This window comes from Ostrinia furnacalis, unplaced genomic scaffold, assembly GCF_004193835.3.
Source record: "Ostrinia furnacalis isolate ACB-3 unplaced genomic scaffold, ASM419383v2 OfSCF2175, whole genome shotgun sequence".
Taxonomy (NCBI): Eukaryota; Metazoa; Arthropoda; class Insecta; order Lepidoptera; family Crambidae; genus Ostrinia; species Ostrinia furnacalis.
In genome coordinates, this window is record NW_021132414.1 from 23,690 (window position 1) to 42,411 (window position 18,722).

Consider the following 18,722-nt stretch of genomic DNA (forward strand, 5'->3'; position numbering starts at 1 on the left):
TTAGAAGAACGAGGTTGGACCTACCTATACTCTGCCGGGATCACACGGCTATGTTTTTTTAGTGACTGACTTTCTTGCTCCGCTTCTTCTCAGCACTGGCCCATTTATTGTGCCGAAGCAGTGGTAGGGTTAATACTGGGACGTGTAAAAGTGCTTTTTAAAAGCCTATTTGCAAAAATAAATACGTTTTATGAGTTTTTTATGGGTTTTCATCAGGTTATTTAGTCTCTACGGAACATGACCCTCCAATTCACCAGAGGCAAATGGAGGATTTGTCCTACACTCCCCACGCTGGCCAGACGGGTTGGGGAGACCTGGTGTTCGCATATTTGTCCCTTAGTCGCTTACGACATCCATGTGAAGAGTGGCAGCGGTCGTATACTCTGCTGCAAGGCTGCAACCACACGGCTATGTTTTTACCATAACTAAACTTCTTTTTCTTTCTTGCAGGTGGTGCGAGGAGTCCACATAGAGCCAGCCCACATAGTCAAGAAGAGGAGCATAGACCAACCTTTAAGAATTAGTATATTTTATGACCATTCCGTCTATAGGTAAATATTTCACTTTTTTTTCATTCTTTCTACTGAAACTTTGGCTCCAACAGAATTATACTGGGAGATTGAGGAGAATTGTAACACAGGTGGGTTGCTTGTGACACAATTTCTCTGATCGAGCTGGCAACTTCGTGAATCCGTCGCTCTTTCGACACTCCACAGTTTTTTTAAACTGTCATCTCGCTAACTGTCATAGGCGCAGAGAAATCGGCTTTGTGATAACTCACCTCTTTTACAAATACAACTCTCCTCGGTCTCCCCTATTAAAGACAAAGAAGAATTTAACAAGATGAGAAATTAAATTTTCAAAAAAGCATAATAGGTATTTAAAATACTTTTTTAACCCTTTGATTTTTTATTTCATCTAAATTGACAAAAAACAGTTCCTTGCAGATAAGCTGTTTAATAACTTTCTAAATCTTTTCTTTTACAGATTAGAACCTGAAAAATTTGATATGATCAATGTAAGTATCTATTTTATAAAATTTACAATTCATCATAATTTCAGCCATAGGACGTCCACTGCTGAACATAGGCCTCCCCCAATGATTTCCACATCGCCCGGTTTTTAGCGGCCTGCATCCAGCGCCTTCCTACCTTTATGAGTTCGTCGGTCCACCTTGTGAGTGGATGTCCCACGCTGCATTTTCCAGTACGTGGCCTCCACTCCAGAACCTTGCTGCCCTATCGGCCGTCAGTTCTGCGTACTATGCACCCTGCTCATTGCCACTTCAGCTTGCTTATCTGTCGGGCTATGTCAGCGACTTTAGGACAAACTGCCCCATTTATTGCTTGCTATTTACATTAGGTATTACACTATTTACAACCAAATAAATTAAATAAAAAGAATAAACGGAATTAAAATTTAGAGTCTTTAGAGTCGCTTCTCAAACTAGATTAGGTAAAATAAAATAACTTGAAAAAATCGAACTGCCTAAGGCGGGAATGGAACTCAGTAACTTAGATGGGAGACCATTCGCTCGGCAAGCGAAAGGTCGTGGGTTCGATTCCCGCCTTAGGCAGTACGATTTTTCAAGTTATAATAAACTGCATGTTTTATTATTTCTCATCTATTTATTTATGTCCATTTCCAGAACACAATATTACCGGAGGCTGTGAAGTTCTGGGAACAAGCTTTGAAAGTAAGAAAAACCGGGGGTCCCATTATGTTAAACAGGTAAGTTTAATTTAATATTAATAGAGATCATTTAAGGTCGTAGCACATTTATCAACCCGGAAAGGGATCGTAACCGTATCAACTCGAGGCGGTCAGTATTTTTTGTATGAAACTCCATACTGCAACACACACTTATCCGCATCGTTACGTAAACAGCTCGCCTCGCAGTTGACAACGCGCGAAAGGCGATGAAAGCTCACGAAAGGCGATACGATACGGTGTTGATCCCTTTCCGAGTTGATAAGTGTGCTTCGTCCTTTATTTTCCACTGCAGGTGTGCCCCTTATTTCATCAGATGAGGATTTTTCCTACACTCCCCACACTGGCCAGACGGGCTGGGGAGGCCTGATGTTCGCGTATTTGTTCCTTAGTCGTTTACGACATCCACGGGAAGAGTGGGGTTAGATCCTATGATCAATAGCGTTGATTAAAGGATAACTTAGTTGAATAAAATAACAAGAATGTTCACTGGAATTCGAACGTTAAGAAGATAAATAAATAATAAAACTGTATAATACAATGACAATAAACTTATTTCATACACATTCACGCTTAATTATTAAATATTACAATGTTTGCTTTTGATACTTATATTAATAAACATTCACGAATTTATTTATTTACCAACAACTTTATTATAATTACAAATTACAGATAGAGTCAAAACTTCGTTAAATAAGGTTCATGTATTTACCCGTATTAAAATTAATTTTTAATTAATAATAATACATAAAACACATAAATATTACAAACATGTAAGTAATTACAATTATTCTGCCCTTCAAACAGTAGTAAAAGATTGTATAAGGCCCGAATGAATTCTAAAAAATCATCACCATTATCATTTCAGCCGCCCTATGGTATGGCTCCTTTTCCTAATCTAAAAAAACATACAAATTATTCTATCCTTTTTAATTGACATTTACACGTTCCAAAAACTTATAAAATAATAATCCTACTACTGTTTTGTTACAATAATTATGGGTCAGTGCTGAGAAGAAAGAAGTAACACAAAAAACATCCACTTTTGTCAGCCTGTTTTTCAATTAAAAGTCATTTACTTATGACAAATACGTAAGACATACATAGGTTTTAGCCTGATGTGGTGTTAGCTAAATAATAGTCAGTAAACTATCATTTAGTCTCAAATTATAACATTTAATTGTCTCTCACACTATCACAAAGACCACATATACGCTGGTGGCGCCTCTACTGGCAGAATCAGAAAACTTTATTTTTCCCGCGCTGTCAATTTGACAGACTCCATGATATCAATCGTTGTACGTTAATCCTTTGCACAGGAAGGGTATTTCATACGCCACCAGTTTGTTGCAGAATTTGCAGTAATGGTTTCTATATCGGAAATAATCGAAGCAGTACAGGAGAATCAGCAAAGGGAATAGTCTGAAAAAGAAAAAAGTACAATGAAGATCTATTTTTTTTTACATCAAACTTTGCTAGCGACTGCGTAAAAAATTACATTAAATGTATGACGGATTGTACAGCGTCCCTAGCGGATACTTTCAAGATTTTTTGACGCACTCACTAGCGACGACGCCGTTCAATCAATACAAACGGTCTCTTGGGTATCTTTACACTCAAATAAACGTGTTTTTTTCTTTCTCTTCAAATATTTTTATGAAATTTTTACCGAAGTAAGATCTATCAGCATTAATTAATAGTAATAGCAGAGGTAAACAGAAATTATGTGTTCTGCCGTTTTTAGGGCAGTTTTTAAATTGGGCTCTTTGCCTTTACATTGCTGCGGCACACATCACTAACGAAGAAACTGTGTCTAAAGGTCATAGCACACTTATCAGCCCGGAAAGGGATTAACACCGTATCGCCTTTCGCCGCACAGTAAGCCGCGAGGCGAGGCGTTTACGTTATGGTGCGGATGTGTACGTTGCAGTACGGAGTTTCGTACAAAGATTACTGACGATACGGTTACGATCCGTTTCTGGAATGATAAGTGCGCTTTGTCCTTTATACTATTTGCTCACTATATTCAGAGGGCTTAGTGTGAGTTAACATCAAACGCACTCATTAGTAAGCACGTTTAAAAAATGTATGAAAATTTCAGTTTTTGAAAATTTCCGCTTGGGGCGCTGTACAATCCGTCATACATTAGTGAGCGCGTTTGATGCAAACTCACACTCAGCCCTCAGTATAATAAGTATTACTAACTATAGTCTGGTCCGGGAGCACGTAGAATTATGTCCAATGACCCCAAGCTACGCATCCTTATCGGTCGCGCGTAACTATATTGCTGTCGCGACTGTACGACGGGCGCCCGCAATGAGTGTGCGAGCGTGACAGCAACATAAATACGCGCGAGCGATAAGGATGGGTAGCTTGGGGTCATTGGACAAAATTCTACGTGTTCCCGGACCAGACTGTAATTGTGTGTTGAAGTGTTTGCAAATAATTTTTTATCTTAGTACCTATCCTTTCTCATTAGAAGCGATGCAATATTGAACTTACGCGAACAAAATTAACGTAAGTGCCAGCATATGAGTAGCGAAGCCGACCTGCATGATGCTGAAGCTTGGAGCAGTGACGTCACAGTGCTTGCAGTATACCATAGTAGGATTTTTCGTCTCTGAAATCCGAAATTATATCATGTCAACACTAAATACTTATAGGTGTGGTGACGGCAGAGTAGAATACATTTGTCACCAACCCCTACTCTTCCCGCGGGTGTCGTAAGAGGCGACTTAGGGACTACACATCAAACAGAGAATGGGCAGCAGCGCTCTCTGAAAAACATCAATCTTTTAAACTGCGATCTCCACCCGCCTGCCAAGCGTGGAGATTATGGCAAAACCCTCCACTATAGTAGAGGAGGCTCATAGTCCAGCAGTGGACTGTAAACGGCTGTTGATGATGATGATGAAATACTTATAGTCAGGTCGCTGAGCACGATGAATTTCGTCCAATGATTCCAAGCTACCCATCCTTATCGTTTGCGCGTAATTATATTGCTGTCGCGACTGTGCGAAGGGCGGCCGGAGTGAGTTTGCGAGCGCGAAAGCAACATAATTACGCGCGAGCGATAAGGATGGGTAGCTTGGTGTCATTGGACAAAATTCTACGTGCTCGGCGACCAGGCTTTAGATGAACATTGTACATTTCATGAAATACCAATACAACCCTTTGAGGGACAGTCATCACTCATGATATCACATCACAGAACTGATTCCATCTCTCGTTCCCACCTCTGCAACACCTGTGTAGCCAGCAGGCTTACCCAATTGCATTTTTAAGATCGCTGAAATCACCTATCTATTAATTTAAGTCCTCCGCCTGGACATGAGCTCCCCCGGCCTACATGGAAATCTTTAAATACATAGACTTCGGACGCAGGTCGGCCGTAGTAAGGACAATCTGTTCAGGTTATAATGATAAAAATAAATATTCTCTTAATCTCACTTACCTTGTGCAAGAGGCACAATCACTTGAGTCCTTGGCTGTTCCGGGGCCTCCTCTGCCGTTGAAACTGGACTACTAGTTGGAGGCGTCTGCGTAGTTGTGGCAGCAGAAGGCGTCGAAGCAGACAGTGTATCAATCTCCGTATACGCTGGAGGAGGATTCGGAAACTCCCGGACTTCAGGCCTTGCCTGCCCGTAGAGCGAGTCAGTCTGGTATCTCCCGTATATGCCTACTTCTTTGGCCATGATGGCCGGCGCTCCTGGAGTGTTTCCTTGTGAGGAAAATCCTGGAAAGTTTGAAGATAAATGGAGAAGTTTCAAATTTTTTTCTACTAATAAAACTTGAAAATATAAGTAAAATCAATGATATTTGTAAAAGAAACATATCAAATCAAATCTTTCTTTATTTGCATAATTCCAGGTACCTACATAAGTGGTCTTACATAGATTTGGTAGGTTTCACTGAAATTTGCTCGAACTAGGAAGCGTGCAAATATTAAGCGTGTAACTAGTAGACTTTATATCGAAAAAGAAAATATACCAGCAATAAAAACATGCCATATTAATCATGAAAATATATCTACAAAATATAAAGAAATTACAGGGTCCCAAAGTTGCGCATAACAGATATTTCGCGCCATTTGATCGGTGACGTCACGCCACACAATACATTGAATCGGAGTACAAACAGTGAATCACCCCAGCCCCCCTAGACAAAACGCACTTTTTGATCTAATCGAAAATCAAATCCGTCAAAACTCCATACAAAAAAGGGGCTTTTCGACCACTTTTCGACTGGTTTGCGATTATAATTTGCACTTTGTCTAGACCCAGCCTGTGCAGTGACTAGAATACTGACCGGCCACTGCAAACTAAACAAACATATATCGAACATTAACATGACCGAGGAAACTCTGTGCAGATTCTGCCATACAGAAGAAGAAACGGCCATGCATGTTCTTTGCTCATGCTTCCCGCTTATGAGCAAAAGAAGTACACATCATGCACCCGGATGAGATAGCAGATATCACGCTCCAAAGAATCTGGAAATTTATAGACTCAACGGGACTAAGCAGTGAACTCTAAAGACAAGGGCTGCCACAATAGATCAAACCTGGTCGAGTTTGGCGCAAATAAAGGCCCATAAACCAATAATAATAATATTGTCTAGACCCACAGATCCAGTGCTTTTGACAGATCCATTTTTTAAATCTAGTAGTTTTTAATTTTTTAGCCGGGTCACTAAAGATTCTTTCTTAGTAAAATTGTGTAACCTTTTTTTAACATATCCTAGACCTGGCCATAAACAAAAAGAAGAAGAAGTAACTACCTAACTAGATAGTCAATGAAAATACTTTGTCGTCGCTTCATTTAGTGTACCTACCACTCTCAGGAGAGCCAAGGTTCAAAGTGATAGGTGGTGCTCTTCTGACAGGTCGACTGGTGCTTCCACTAGAAGTGCTACTGGAGCTGCTGCCAGGCTCTGGCACTGTCACCACCTGATCCTTGAACTGGTCGTAGAAGATGGTTTGCTGGAACGAAATAAAAATTCATTAGAACTTATCTTTTACGCCAATTTTCGAAAGGACTACAACGCTAGTTTGAATCCCGGTAAATAAATGTATGATGAGCGAATGAAAAGCTTGTGCGTTTAATAAACCATAGTCAATTTATTATTGAAATTAGTCACTGTCGAGTGGCAGGTCCTTATAATCGCTGGTGGCAGCCACTGAATGAAAATTCTTCCTATTTTATTAGAGCTTCTGTTATAACCACTGAACTAGCGTAGCGAGTGACAAGACTTTACGCCTTTAAAATAGTGAAGTGAAGAACCGACAACCGATGTGAAGAAATCTTCTTGTTGCTGTTTTTAAAGTCATCATCATATCATAAAATGCCCAGGGTCCCTAGTAAATTTAAGACAGCTGAAGGCGGATCACCAAGTTTGACACATATTTGCCCTCTATAGTCTGGTCCGCTAGCACGTAGAATTTTGTCCGATGACCCCAAGCTACCTATCATTATCGCTCGCACACTCACTGCGGGGGCCCGTCGCACAGTCGCGACAGCAATATAATTATGCGCGAGCGAAAAGGATGGGTAGCTTGGGGTCATTGGACAAAATTCTACGTGCTCATGGACCGGGCTTTAGACTAGATAGAAGAAGAAGGCTTTTATGTGATTTTTAACTTCCCATTAAGGAACAAGCTACTGCAGATTACCAGATAGTACTTAATCATAATTACCTGCACAAAAGATTCTTCCACCGGTGGCCTTCTCTGTTCAGTCACCTGACTCCCGCTGCTCTCAGGAACATCGATGTAGACCACCGGATTCGCGTCATAGTCTACCTTCGCCAGTTCCTCTGAGGTAGGTTCTGGTGTCTCCTCTCCCTCGACTGTGTTTGTCTGTGGAAACAAATGAGTAAATATTTGATTAGAAAGTTCTTGAAGATAGTGAGGATTGATTTTTAGGTCTGCCTCTTTTCGATTCTTTCAATCGATTTCTTTCTGATGAGTCTTTTTTTTCTTTCTTCTTCGATTGAACTAGCTACCTACTTCAAAAACTTTGTTGGTTAGGGAAAAAGGATGAAGTTCTATTTAAGGGTTTTCCTAGAAATAACTACCAAGCATTACGCCAAACAAAATCTAAAATAACCCTCCTTCTGGCGCAGTTGGGTAACTAACCGATTTTCAAAAAAAAAAAAGTATATAAGTAGTATATCCGTTAAGCTAGCACCCATAACACAAGCATTAAGTTGCTTACTTTGGGGCTAGCTGGCGCTGTGTGAAATTGTCCAAAGATTTATTTATTTATTTATTTAAAAGTCATTAATTAGAAGAATCCCGTCTTAGAATTATTTGTTATACTGGTCGACTAAACCCAATTCTGGTAGTCTATGCATTATGAGCAATAAGCTCATGGTTCCAAGAATTAATACCAGTACTTAAGACCAGCGGTCGGCAACACGCGGCTTGTGAATGTTTAATAGCATTTTTATTTTTCTAAGGGATCCAATCATACGTGGGCTTTTAGGTTTAATATCACAAGTGCGGCCCACCTTTAATTTCTACCTTGTAAAGTCTGGTCACCGAGCACGTAGAATTTCGTCCAATTACCCCAAGCTACCTATCCTTATCGCTCGCGTGATTATATTGCTGTCGCGGCTGTGCGACGGGCGACAGCACTGACTGTGCGAGCCTGCCAAAAGGTTGCCGACTGCTGGAATAAACCATAAATTACCTGTCCACTCCCATCGCTCCCTCCAGGCTGTGTCTCTCCCCCGGACAGGACATCAGCTCTCCTTGGTAGCTTGTTCCATCGAGCTGATGTCTCTGCATCAATGGTGGGCACATCGTTCACCACGGAGTTCAGGTAGGGAAACCCATGGTAAGGCCGGTCTGAGGATGAGCCAGCGCCGTATGTGTACATCTGGAATGTTTTACAATAAGGGTCATAGCAGACTTATCAACCCGGAAAGGGATCAAAACCACAGATCACAGAAACTAAAAGGAGATGTGACAAGGGGGCGGGGCCGGTGTCGCAGCAATATGCCCAAAAACAGAACACATTGCTCGTGACAGCAATGATGATAGCAGCGACGTCATAATGTAAACAGTTTACATTGCTTGCGTAGTACTAAAGATTATTCGAACGTTGAGTACTGGTACCGCAGTGGATAATGAGATGATTTGATTACTTTGTGTGTGTGAATTTCAAATGCGACACTGAGTTTCGAACTCGGCGCATTAGTTGGCATCTAATCTACATCTCTATGGTTATTACAATAAGTATTAAGGACAAAGCACACTTATCAACCTGGAAAGGGACCAACACCGGCCTTTCATGGTGCGGATAAGTTTGCGTTGCAGTACATAGTTTCATACAAATAATACTGTGGGCTTAGAGTGAGTTTGCATCAAAGTCTTCACTAATGACTGCTTAAAAAAATGACATTAATGTATGACGGATTGTACAGCGACCCTAGCGGATACTTTCAAGAACTAAAATCTTCATGGATTTTTTAAACGCGCTCACTGTGACGACGTTTGATGTAAACTCAAACTAAGCCCTCTGACCGCCTCGAGTTGATCAAATCAAATTAAAAACGTTTATTTGTGGAACGTATTTGATTTGATACGATTCCGATCCCTTTCCGGGTTGATAAGTGTGTTACGTCCTTAATCTGACGTGCGACGCCCGTGTTACAAAATGATCTTTAAAAATAATAGGCATAATTAAGTAGTGTAGGCAGTTTTTCGATGTATTGAGACAGATATCTATGTCGTAGAAAGAAACTCAAGTAGGTAGCCTAAACAAACTGAGTATATAGATCGTTTCATCCGCGAAGACGCGTCCCACCATTCTTCCGCTAATGTTTTTGAGTGTTATCGGTACACGCTAAATGATCCATGAGTGCACACGCACACTACAATAATGCCGCTCGGATTGCTCGGATCAAACTCCCCGCACCCCGCGCGACCGAGACCAAAAATTGGTGGGGCGCGTCTTCGTGGATGAAACGAACTAATAACGAAGACTCAAATTAAGTAATTTATTTCAATTCTCAGAAAAGCATTATCACATAAACAAGTTCAAATTAAACGTTTAATAACACTCGGAATATTAAGCAAGTCGTCTTTGAGATATCAAATTAAATATATTATCCTGCTTTCGCCTCCGAGATTTATTTTACCATGTAGTACCCCTGTACGACAACCCAATCCGCACACAATATTCAGCGTAGTAGTATTAAAAAACAAAAGAGCGGGCAACCCCACCCCTACCACGCTGTGGGCTCGGTGTCCGAGCGGTCTCATTCCTTTGTGCGCACGCGCAACGACCGCACGCAGTATAAGAAAAATGCTTAAGTGACGTCACCAGGACGTTTTTACCGACAAAAAACGTAATTATTTTAAGTTGTGCAGTGTAGTGACGAGAATTAGACCCAACAAAAGGTTGGTTGTAACAACTATTTTGTGCAAGTGCTCGTACATTTTTATTATAAGCGTTGTGACACGACGCGTAACTTTGACCCATTTTTAGCTCCAAGTTAACGCGCGATGTTAACCAGTAGCCATTTTTTTGCTCCGAGGTAATGCGAGATGTTACCCAGTAGCCATTCTTTTGCTCCGAGGTAATGCGAGATGTTACCCAGTAGCCATTTTATGATCAAACGAACTTACCAAGTGAAGTTCGATCTAAATTATCCTGTTTTCGCCGAAGAGATTTAAGGTCCCTCCCAACCCGAAGATTTCTATATCTTCTTCCCTGGAGGTAAACGTCAATGTCATCTCTTCTCTAAATATAATGAGACCGCTCGGACACCGAGCCCACAGCGTGGTAGGGGTGGGGTTGCCCGCTCTTTTGTTTTTTAATACTACTACGCTGAATATTGTGTGCGGATTGGGTTGTCGTACAGGGGTACTACATGGTAAAATAAATCTCTTCGGCGAAAACAGGATAATTTAGATCGAACTTCACTTGGTAAGTTCGTTTGATCATTCAATTATTTAGGCTACAATATTATACTATTTGTGGAAGGAAATCGTAATTACAGTTAAACGTAGAGTAGAAACTAAATAAATATCTTAGTAAGTAGTATTATTATGAAAAACATCAGCCAAAAATTTATAACGTCGGTAAGTATACGGGATTATTCCCTTTCGTTCCCACTGCTGTAACAGGAGCCAGGATCTACAGCTTGACCGCCAATAACCCAACCAGTGAAGGTAAAGTTTGTCCCGGGGAAAGATAAACTGTCATTGGACCCGCAACGAAATTTATCAGAAGAATGATAATGTGGGATTCTAATGGGGAAAGAATTGTTCAAATCGGTCCAGTAAGTAGTTTCAGAGTCTATTCAATAAGTACACACAATAAAAATTTTCCTCTTTATTATATTAGTGTAGACTATTATTATTATCAACAGCTCAATGCATTAGGGAAGAAGGCATAATAAATGTCAAAATTCCACTTATTCGTATAAATTCCGCGAAAAGATTATCGCAATTTAGATATTTTGTTTGGCACTTCTATATCCGATAGTGTATCTTTTTCATTGACTAAAGATAAGAAAGAGAGGTCATATCTTAGTGTATTAGTTCAATAACTATCCATCTTCTGCTTTCGACAGTCAAAATAGAACACACCCATCTTCCCGAGGATGTCGTAAGCGACTAAGGGACAAATATGCGAACATCAGGCCTCCCCAGCCCGTCTGGCCAGCGTGGGGAGTGTAGGACAAATCCTCCATTTGCCTCTGGTGAATTAGAGGGTCGTGCGCTCCTGCAGTGAATACCAAATGACTTGATGACGATGATGAATTTTATTAAATGTACCCCCCATGTTCCAATTTAAGTACATTAATTGTGCTATGAAACGGAGTAAGTAAAACACATCAAAATTCGCTCTTGGGGTTTGTTAAAAATACATTTTTTGATAATGATTTTGTACTGGTCCTAAAATTACTTATCCTTATTTCTGACAGTAAATGTGTAAAGTAGCACGTTTCAGAGGTGTATAATAAAACAATTTTGATAATTTCCTTATTACACAATGTATTTGTGAAAATAACTATTCCCAACTCTTGTACCTATCACAGCTACTCCTGTGTAGCCAGTGGGCTAATTCAAATGCATTTGTCGAGAGTAGAAATCGTCTGTCAAATAATTTTCTAGTAATCAATTTTGAACTGATTGTCAAGGTAATACAGTTGAAAATTGAATATCAAAGCCAGACTACGCCTAATGTCAGATCAGCCGATGGTAGATGCCAAATTTCCAATATCGCGTACGAAGACGGAGAACTTTGTCAATATAGTGGTACATAAGGGTCATAATTAGTGGATGCCGACGATTTTCGCGCTGTCATCTCAACGACTGCCCACCCTTGTCGTTCAGGATCAACAAGTTCAAACTTCAAGAGAAAGTTAATCTGTCATTGGTCCCACAACGAAATCAATAAAGAAAATAAAAATATATCGTGGCTAAGGATTGACTTCCTATATGCAAACAAAGCAGATGACAGGTGTCAAATAAAATTAAAATAGCATAGCATAAAACATCAAAATTATGTCATTATTTCCTTCGGTAATGTCATTCTAAATCTCTAGCATTGTTTAAACGCATCTATTTTTTAATGTGTATCAGCGTCAAATAGGTAGTAGTGACACCCAAAGTAGCCAAAAAGTTCGCAACACGTCTCTGTTACAATAATAGGACAAAGGTTGTGTTGTCGACTTTTCGGCCACTTTAGGTGTCATGAACTATTTGACGCTATTTCTACTATGAGAATAATGCTGAGAGAGGCATATACAAAGCACTTAAGCATCGAATTTTGATCTAGAAGTTACCTAGCGTCATTTATGTACAAACCATATTAATCGATCACTTACATTTTAACAGCTGCACACTAATCCAACACAAACACTTGAATTTCACACTTTCATAATAAAAAATTAGAAATTAACATAAATATGCTGACTACATCATGCCGTATGTAAAGTAATATAAGGCAGATATTCACATATCTGCCTCTGAGATATCAGGCAGATAAGATAATAATATCATTTGGATATGGCTGTGTATGTGATGGACGAATAGACTTACGACTATTTGATAAAACGCTACGTCAGTGATGTGATGGATGTTGTCGATAAAAATATATCGATAAAGGAGATAGACAACAGTTCATGAGATAAGCTTCAACCAGTGGCGGATTTACAGTTTTGCCGCCCGTAGGCTAGGGTGGGGTTGGATTTTTATTTAACTTTTATCTTCTGAAATCGAGTAAGCGTCATCTGAAATCTGCCGTCCCTAGGCCGCGGCCTATACGGCCTATTGACAGATCCAGGAATGGCTTCAACCATACATGACGTGACCTGTCATTGGTCTATGATCGCGCCGGCGATGGTGATATGCACGTGTTGGTGTGGTTGAAGCATTATAGTTCGTTAACGAACGTGCAACGTGGGCATATTTACAGGTCCCATTTCACCCTTTCGGTATAAAACCATAATATAAAAGTGGACGAAATATTTGAATTTGAAACTGTATTATAAATAGAGTTCTTTCTTTTCTAAAATTGACTTTTAGACCAACTTTCCTGCGATATATCTCAGCACTGGCCTAAATTATTGTCCCGAAACAGTGATAGGAATGTTACAAAATGTATGCTGACTGGGATGCATACCTAATAAAGCCTGGTCCGTGAGCTCCTGGTCCGTGGCTTTAGAGCTCAAAAACGTAAATTTTTATTGATATTTTTGCATGTTTTACGATACGAAACAAGAAGAAGACTCGATAGATATACGTATTTATGCAATTGATAACACTCCTTTTATCGACAAATCTAACTAACGATATTTCAGCAACACTATCACCTAGCAAATGTCATGGACAAAACATAGAGGAAATGGTAATTAGGTATCGTGTAACTTTGTAGGTAAACGTTCAGTTCAGCCATTAAAATATCTTTAATAAACGTGTTACTTAACGCGCATTAGGTAGGTACCTAAATGTATTTTATCAATTTGAAACTTTGTCACGTTAGGATGCGCGACTGACACGTATTTACAAAAGTAACGATGCTTGCTTAAGTGAAGCAGCAAATCGAACGCACATGAAGAACATAGGCCTCCCCAATGCTTTCCATGTTGCCCGGTTGGTAGCGGCCTGCGTCCAGCGCTTTCCTGCTACCTTTATGATGTCGTCGGTCCTTGTGGGTTTTTTTATACATACCTAAAGCATTTATATGTTCTTATCTTTTTCAGAAAATGCCCCACTCGTCAAGTGTTCGTGCGTGGGGGCCGCTCGCACTGCATCGATGCGTGCAACGCCGAGACCATGTGTGGGGAAGTGAGAGTGCCTGAGCATCATTTGAATGTAAGTAGGAAATTACTTATATTCTTTGAAAAAAAAAAAGACGAATAAAAGATGAATCGACATTATCCCAATCGTACCACGTCGGACTATAGTCTGGTCTGCGAGCACGTAGAATTTTGTCCAATGACCCCACTCAGGCTACCCATACTTATCGCTCGCGCGTAATTATATTGCTGTCGCGCTCGCACACGCCCGTCGCACAGTCGCGACAAATTCTACGTGCTCACAGACCGGGCTTTAGCCGCATCGATATTCGAGACCCGAGGAAGTCTGAAGCAGATCGCTTCCTTGCGATAAGACCGTCTACTAGATTCTCGGTTTCTTTTATCTGGATTTCTTTCTTTTGTTATTAATTGACAAATAAAAGAAACACAATTCAACACGACGGCGAAACAAATGGCACGACGTAGTGATGAGGTCTCTTCGAAATAACCCAGGTACTTGAAGAATACTTCCATAGTTCTCTTGATAATGTTGATATATTTTTGGACTACCGAATTTTTGGAATACATTTACATCTGAATTTAGTAAAAACAACAAAAAGCAACCTGAATTTTATTTATGATCTTGTTTTAAGCAAACATTTTACCGGTAACAGAGTTTTAGATACTCTTCCTAAACTAGTTTGTTGAACAGATTGTAGAAATATTATCTTGGGACCACGCACTTCGAAAACTAAGTTTATGCATGGAAAATTAGGTAGGTACCTACTTGGTGCCGAGCGGCATATTTATCGAATAGAGTACAAAACGTATTTTTCTAATTTATGAAATTCTCGTGTTTACTGTTGGTATTACCAACACGGCTTGACTGATTCTTATGAAATTTTGTGTGACATAGGCCTGGGAAAAAAAAATAAAGGACGTAGCACACTTATCAACCCGGAAAGGGATCGTAACCGTATCAACTCGAGGCGGTCAGTATTCTTTGTATGAAACTCCATACTGCAACGCACACTATCCGCACCGTAACGTAAACGCCACGCCTCGCGGTTGACATGCGAAAGGCGATGACAGTTCGCGTAAGGTACGGTGTTGATCCCTTCCCGAGTTGATAAGTCTGCTAAGACCTTTAAACTTAACTCTAGGAATAAGGGGTTTTTACTCGTACATGCTAATGTTAGAGACATTATTATTATAGAATCAAGAGTGATAATAGCATAGATTTTTATTTATTTCATAACAAAAATCGTGATAAAGTTTGCTATGTAATTGTATTTATTAATTATCCGCTGAATCGACTTTATAACCTTTAGAACCAAGCTTTTCTCTTCTGTTCTTTGCCTTTTCCTGTACCTGGCACTTCTTTTTCCCACCATTGCGACTGCGCTGGTACTTTTGGCAGTACCACCGGTCCACTCGTCGCTACGAATTCAGATTTAGGATAGTTCTTGTTGTCGTACTGATCAAAATCATTCTTCTCCTTTTCTGTGGTCATTTCTCTCCCACTCCTGCCAATGTTAAAACCTTCATACTTTAATGTTGTGGTTTTTGAAAGGTTTGCTGACGTGTCATAAAAATTCTTTGTTAAATCATCATTTGAGTTAGTTTCATTAATTTCTTCGGAAGCTAATTGTGAAAGTTTATGTCGACCAGGGTTAGGGTTTTCATCAAATTCAAATTTCTCTGCGTATCCTATAGTCGAATCAGGGATGTTATTAACCAACTGTGCTGCCTTTCCTGGTTTTCTTTTGGGTTTTCGACGGTGCTTAGTGGTTTTAATAGTAGCTTCCACGTTTTCTGACATTGGTGCAGGATCTATATCAATAGACATTTCTGGATGATCTTCTTCTTTTTTCTCTGGCTCTGTAGTGACATCTCTATTATTGTTCTCATCTAGAACATTTCCTGATAGCCGATGTTTACTTGGTTTATTCCAGCTATTGTGGCTATGTTTTATTATGCCCTGTCTACTTTTGGTTTGTTTTGTCCTCTTATTATGGTTTATGTAGTTAGGCCAACGACTTCTTTCTGTGGTCATTCTTTCTTGTTTCGTGGTCTGCGTTCTGCTCGGTGGTGACTTTTTCGCGTCTTCCTTATTTGGAGATCTTGGCTTTGCTTTATTGCTTCTGTATAAATCTTCGCTGGATATTTCGTGGTAAAGATTGGCGTTTTCTTCGTTCTCCTCTGAAACGTTTGCAGTGTTGCCAGAGTTACTTGTGACTTTTGCTATAAAATCAGCTATCTGCTCAGCTAAAGATTCGGAGACGAATTTCTTCGCTAGTTTTCTAACGTCTTCCATGTTTGCTGTTAACAGCACGAATGATTGTGATAGATTTATTAGTACTATCACTTGCAAACCTGAAAAATAAGGGTTATTTAATTATGACGCTGAATAAAGTTTGTGAGGATGGGTGTTTGTTGTTCTTTCACGCTTAAACCACTGAACTAATTTAGATGAATTTTAGTATAGAGATTAAAATAGTAAGACACGGGAAACGTCAAGCCGTGAGTACATAATGTAACTCATTAATAAACGTCGCGTTAAGACCCGTGTCTTACTATTTTAGTTGGAATGGCACGCGAAAGTTTAAAATCTTATAGTATCCCTTTCGGACCCGCGCTTAAACTAGAAAGAAAATTGTAATTTTGAAAATTAATTTTAGGTAATTTGGGGCCGCAGATTACGAATCTGCTATAATTTTCCAGATTTTCCGCCGCCATCTTGGAAAATTCATATACCAACAATTGTATCAAACTGGGCCCTTCACTTCCCACGTACAATTGTGAGGGTCAAAATTGTAAGGGTTTTGGAAATTTTATCAATGGCATGTATTCCGAAAAACGTATTTATAACCCGTAAGGAATAAAGAGGTTTCAATTTTATACCAGTATTTGCCATTTAATATTGATTTGTGGGCAAAACCATCTGTTCCATGAGCTCAACAGTAAATATAGCGCTCGAAATATTCCTATGGAGTTTTAATATCTCCTGGATCATGAACAGCATCTCCTGGAAGATGTTGACGATTGAAGGGCTTCGTCTGCTATGCCGCTTGCATACTCAGAGGTATGTATCGTCATGAATGTCTGAGCCTTCATCAGAAGAAGAGGAGTAGTTCATCTGAAGTAGCCGAAACTAGCTTTTGTCGTTGTCATCGCTCTCATCCCCAGATGCATTGAGCATCTCTGCGATAGTAGCGTCGTTTAAAATCGGAAACATGGTGCGGAAACTATGAAAAATTAATAATTATGAGAAACTTAAAATACGCATAAGGTATTGTAGGGCCCACGTCGATACAATTGTGTCAGTAAAGTTCGTTAAGCCGTTACGCCAAAGTCTTTGCTTACAAGTAGTCACTGTTATCACAAAAAGATGCTATTTTTATCTATTTGTCTAATCAATAACTTGTATATTACTAAAATTACAAAATAAAACCATAGTAGGTACTTTCTTTCGCCAAGTCGGGGAGCGCAATCAGTCATGAACTGTACAGGTTGTAACCTGCTCACCAACTGCGCATCGGACAAAATTTGCACGGGAGGTGAAAGAACGCATCCCGCACAATCGTACACTCAGCCCATCCACTTCCGATGTAAAACTAATGAGATAATCTCGATTTTGTAACCCGCACAATTGTATTGGAGCGGTCCGAAAGGGGTATAGAGATTGTTTGAGAACCAGGGAAAAACATAGGATAGTTATTATTCCGATTCTTGGACAAATTTCACACGGGTGAAGCCTCGGGCAAAATCTAGTGTTGAATAAATCGGACCATTCTTTATCACTTTATTAGTAAGGGCATTAAGATTCATTTAATGAATCTTATTGCCCTTACTAAAATAAATTTACACACTTGTTGAACTCTGTTTTAAATTGACATTTCTATACTAAACGTCTCTTTAAAACCATACTAAACGTCACTTTAAAACCACTGTTCAACGAGCGTGTGGATTTTATTAGTAAGGACATAAGAAACTGGAACACTAGTCCACTACACTACTACATTAAGAACGAACTTGAATCGTCAGCAAAATGTCATCAAATCTTCAACCAGATATTCGCATTCTTAAAGAGGTAGGTACCCCATTAAAGTCACCCTTTGTTGTTTTGCCGTCGCCATGGTCACCGCCTTAAGGCATCGAAGGGCAGGGGAGGGTAAAATAATATTTTTGAGCTGACCCATTTCAAAACGGCTTTGGACAACATCAGACATCTACACTAATATTATAAAGCGGAGAGTTTGTTTGTTTGAACTCGCTAATCTCAGGAACTATATGGTCCGATTTGAAAAAAAAATTTGTGTTGGATAAAATTTATCGAGGAAGGCTTTAGGCTATACATAACATCACCCTACAGCCAATAGGCGCGGAGCAGTAAAGAAAAATGTTGCAAAAACGGGAAATATTATTCAAACAATTTTCACACGTAGTCGCGGGCACAGCTAGTTTGTTATAATATATCATCTATCTATTACATAGGTGCTAGGGTTTACTTTGATGTGCTTGTCTGTATAAACAGGGTGAATGGACAGGTTGTCAGGTTGTGTTTATGTACAAACAAGAAGGTATTTTGACTTCGTTCCTCAAGTTAAATGTTGTTTTAGTTTCGGTTAGTGCTTATTCTAGCTGCTGTTTTAGGTTCCTATTTACACATGTCTATACAGGGTGGAATTTTGTAATGCCACCTGGAGGGAAAGTACTCTTAAAACTGTAGATAGAAAATTTTCAATACT

The 18,722-nt window shown here is 39.6% G+C and overlaps 3 protein-coding genes across 3 annotated transcripts; 1 reads left to right on the top strand and 2 right to left on the bottom strand.

The window, feature by feature from the left end:
* The first annotated feature begins 413 nt into the window (after nucleotides 1-413).
* Nucleotides 414-14,666, top strand: LOC114354831 (leishmanolysin-like peptidase). Its single transcript, XM_028307400.1, has 5 exons — nucleotides 414-551; nucleotides 988-1,018; nucleotides 1,649-1,731; nucleotides 13,936-14,047; nucleotides 14,646-14,666. Exons 2-5 carry the CDS (start codon nucleotides 1,010-1,012, stop codon nucleotides 14,664-14,666), a joined length of 225 nt encoding a protein of 74 aa, XP_028163201.1. The 5' UTR covers nucleotides 414-551; nucleotides 988-1,009.
* On the bottom strand, nucleotides 2,482-12,675 carry LOC114354833 (uncharacterized). The gene is made up of 7 exons (XM_028307402.1): nucleotides 12,559-12,675; nucleotides 8,406-8,594; nucleotides 7,409-7,570; nucleotides 6,547-6,694; nucleotides 5,168-5,449; nucleotides 4,216-4,333; nucleotides 2,482-3,135 (listed from the first exon to the last, which is right to left on the bottom strand). The coding sequence occupies exons 2-7, from the start codon at nucleotides 8,592-8,594 to the stop codon at nucleotides 3,003-3,005; spliced, it is 1,032 nt and encodes a 343-aa protein (XP_028163203.1). The 5' UTR covers nucleotides 12,559-12,675; the 3' UTR covers nucleotides 2,482-3,002.
* Nucleotides 14,667-15,298: 632 nt separating the features above from the next.
* On the bottom strand, nucleotides 15,299-16,347 carry LOC114354832 (uncharacterized; the record flags this gene model as incomplete). The annotated part of the gene is made up of 3 exons (XM_028307401.1): nucleotides 15,299-15,497; nucleotides 15,714-15,894; nucleotides 16,009-16,347. Coding segments are annotated over 3 exons (719 nt in total), but the record flags the coding sequence as incomplete, so codon positions are not given.
* Between the last annotated feature and the right edge of the window lie 2,375 nt (nucleotides 16,348-18,722).

Excerpts from the sequence above, each read along its gene's own strand:
- LOC114354831 (XM_028307400.1), top strand. Across the intron at positions 1,732-13,935 it reads GGTCCCATTATGTTAAACAG|AAAATGCCCCACTCGTCAAG; the intron begins GTAAGTTTAATT and ends TATCTTTTTCAG. Across the intron at positions 14,048-14,645 it reads TGCCTGAGCATCATTTGAAT|AGTTTTAGATACTCTTCCTA; the intron begins GTAAGTAGGAAA and ends TACCGGTAACAG.
- LOC114354833 (XM_028307402.1), bottom strand. The coding sequence starts at position 8,594 with ATGTACACATACGGCGCTGGCTCATCCTCAGACCGGCCTTACCATGGG. Across the intron at positions 7,571-8,405 it reads GGAGCGATGGGAGTGGACAG|ACAAACACAGTCGAGGGAGA; the intron begins GTAATTTATGGT and ends TTGTTTCCACAG. Across the intron at positions 4,334-5,167 it reads GATTGTGCCTCTTGCACAAG|AGACGAAAAATCCTACTATG; the intron begins GTAAGTGAGATT and ends TTCGGATTTCAG.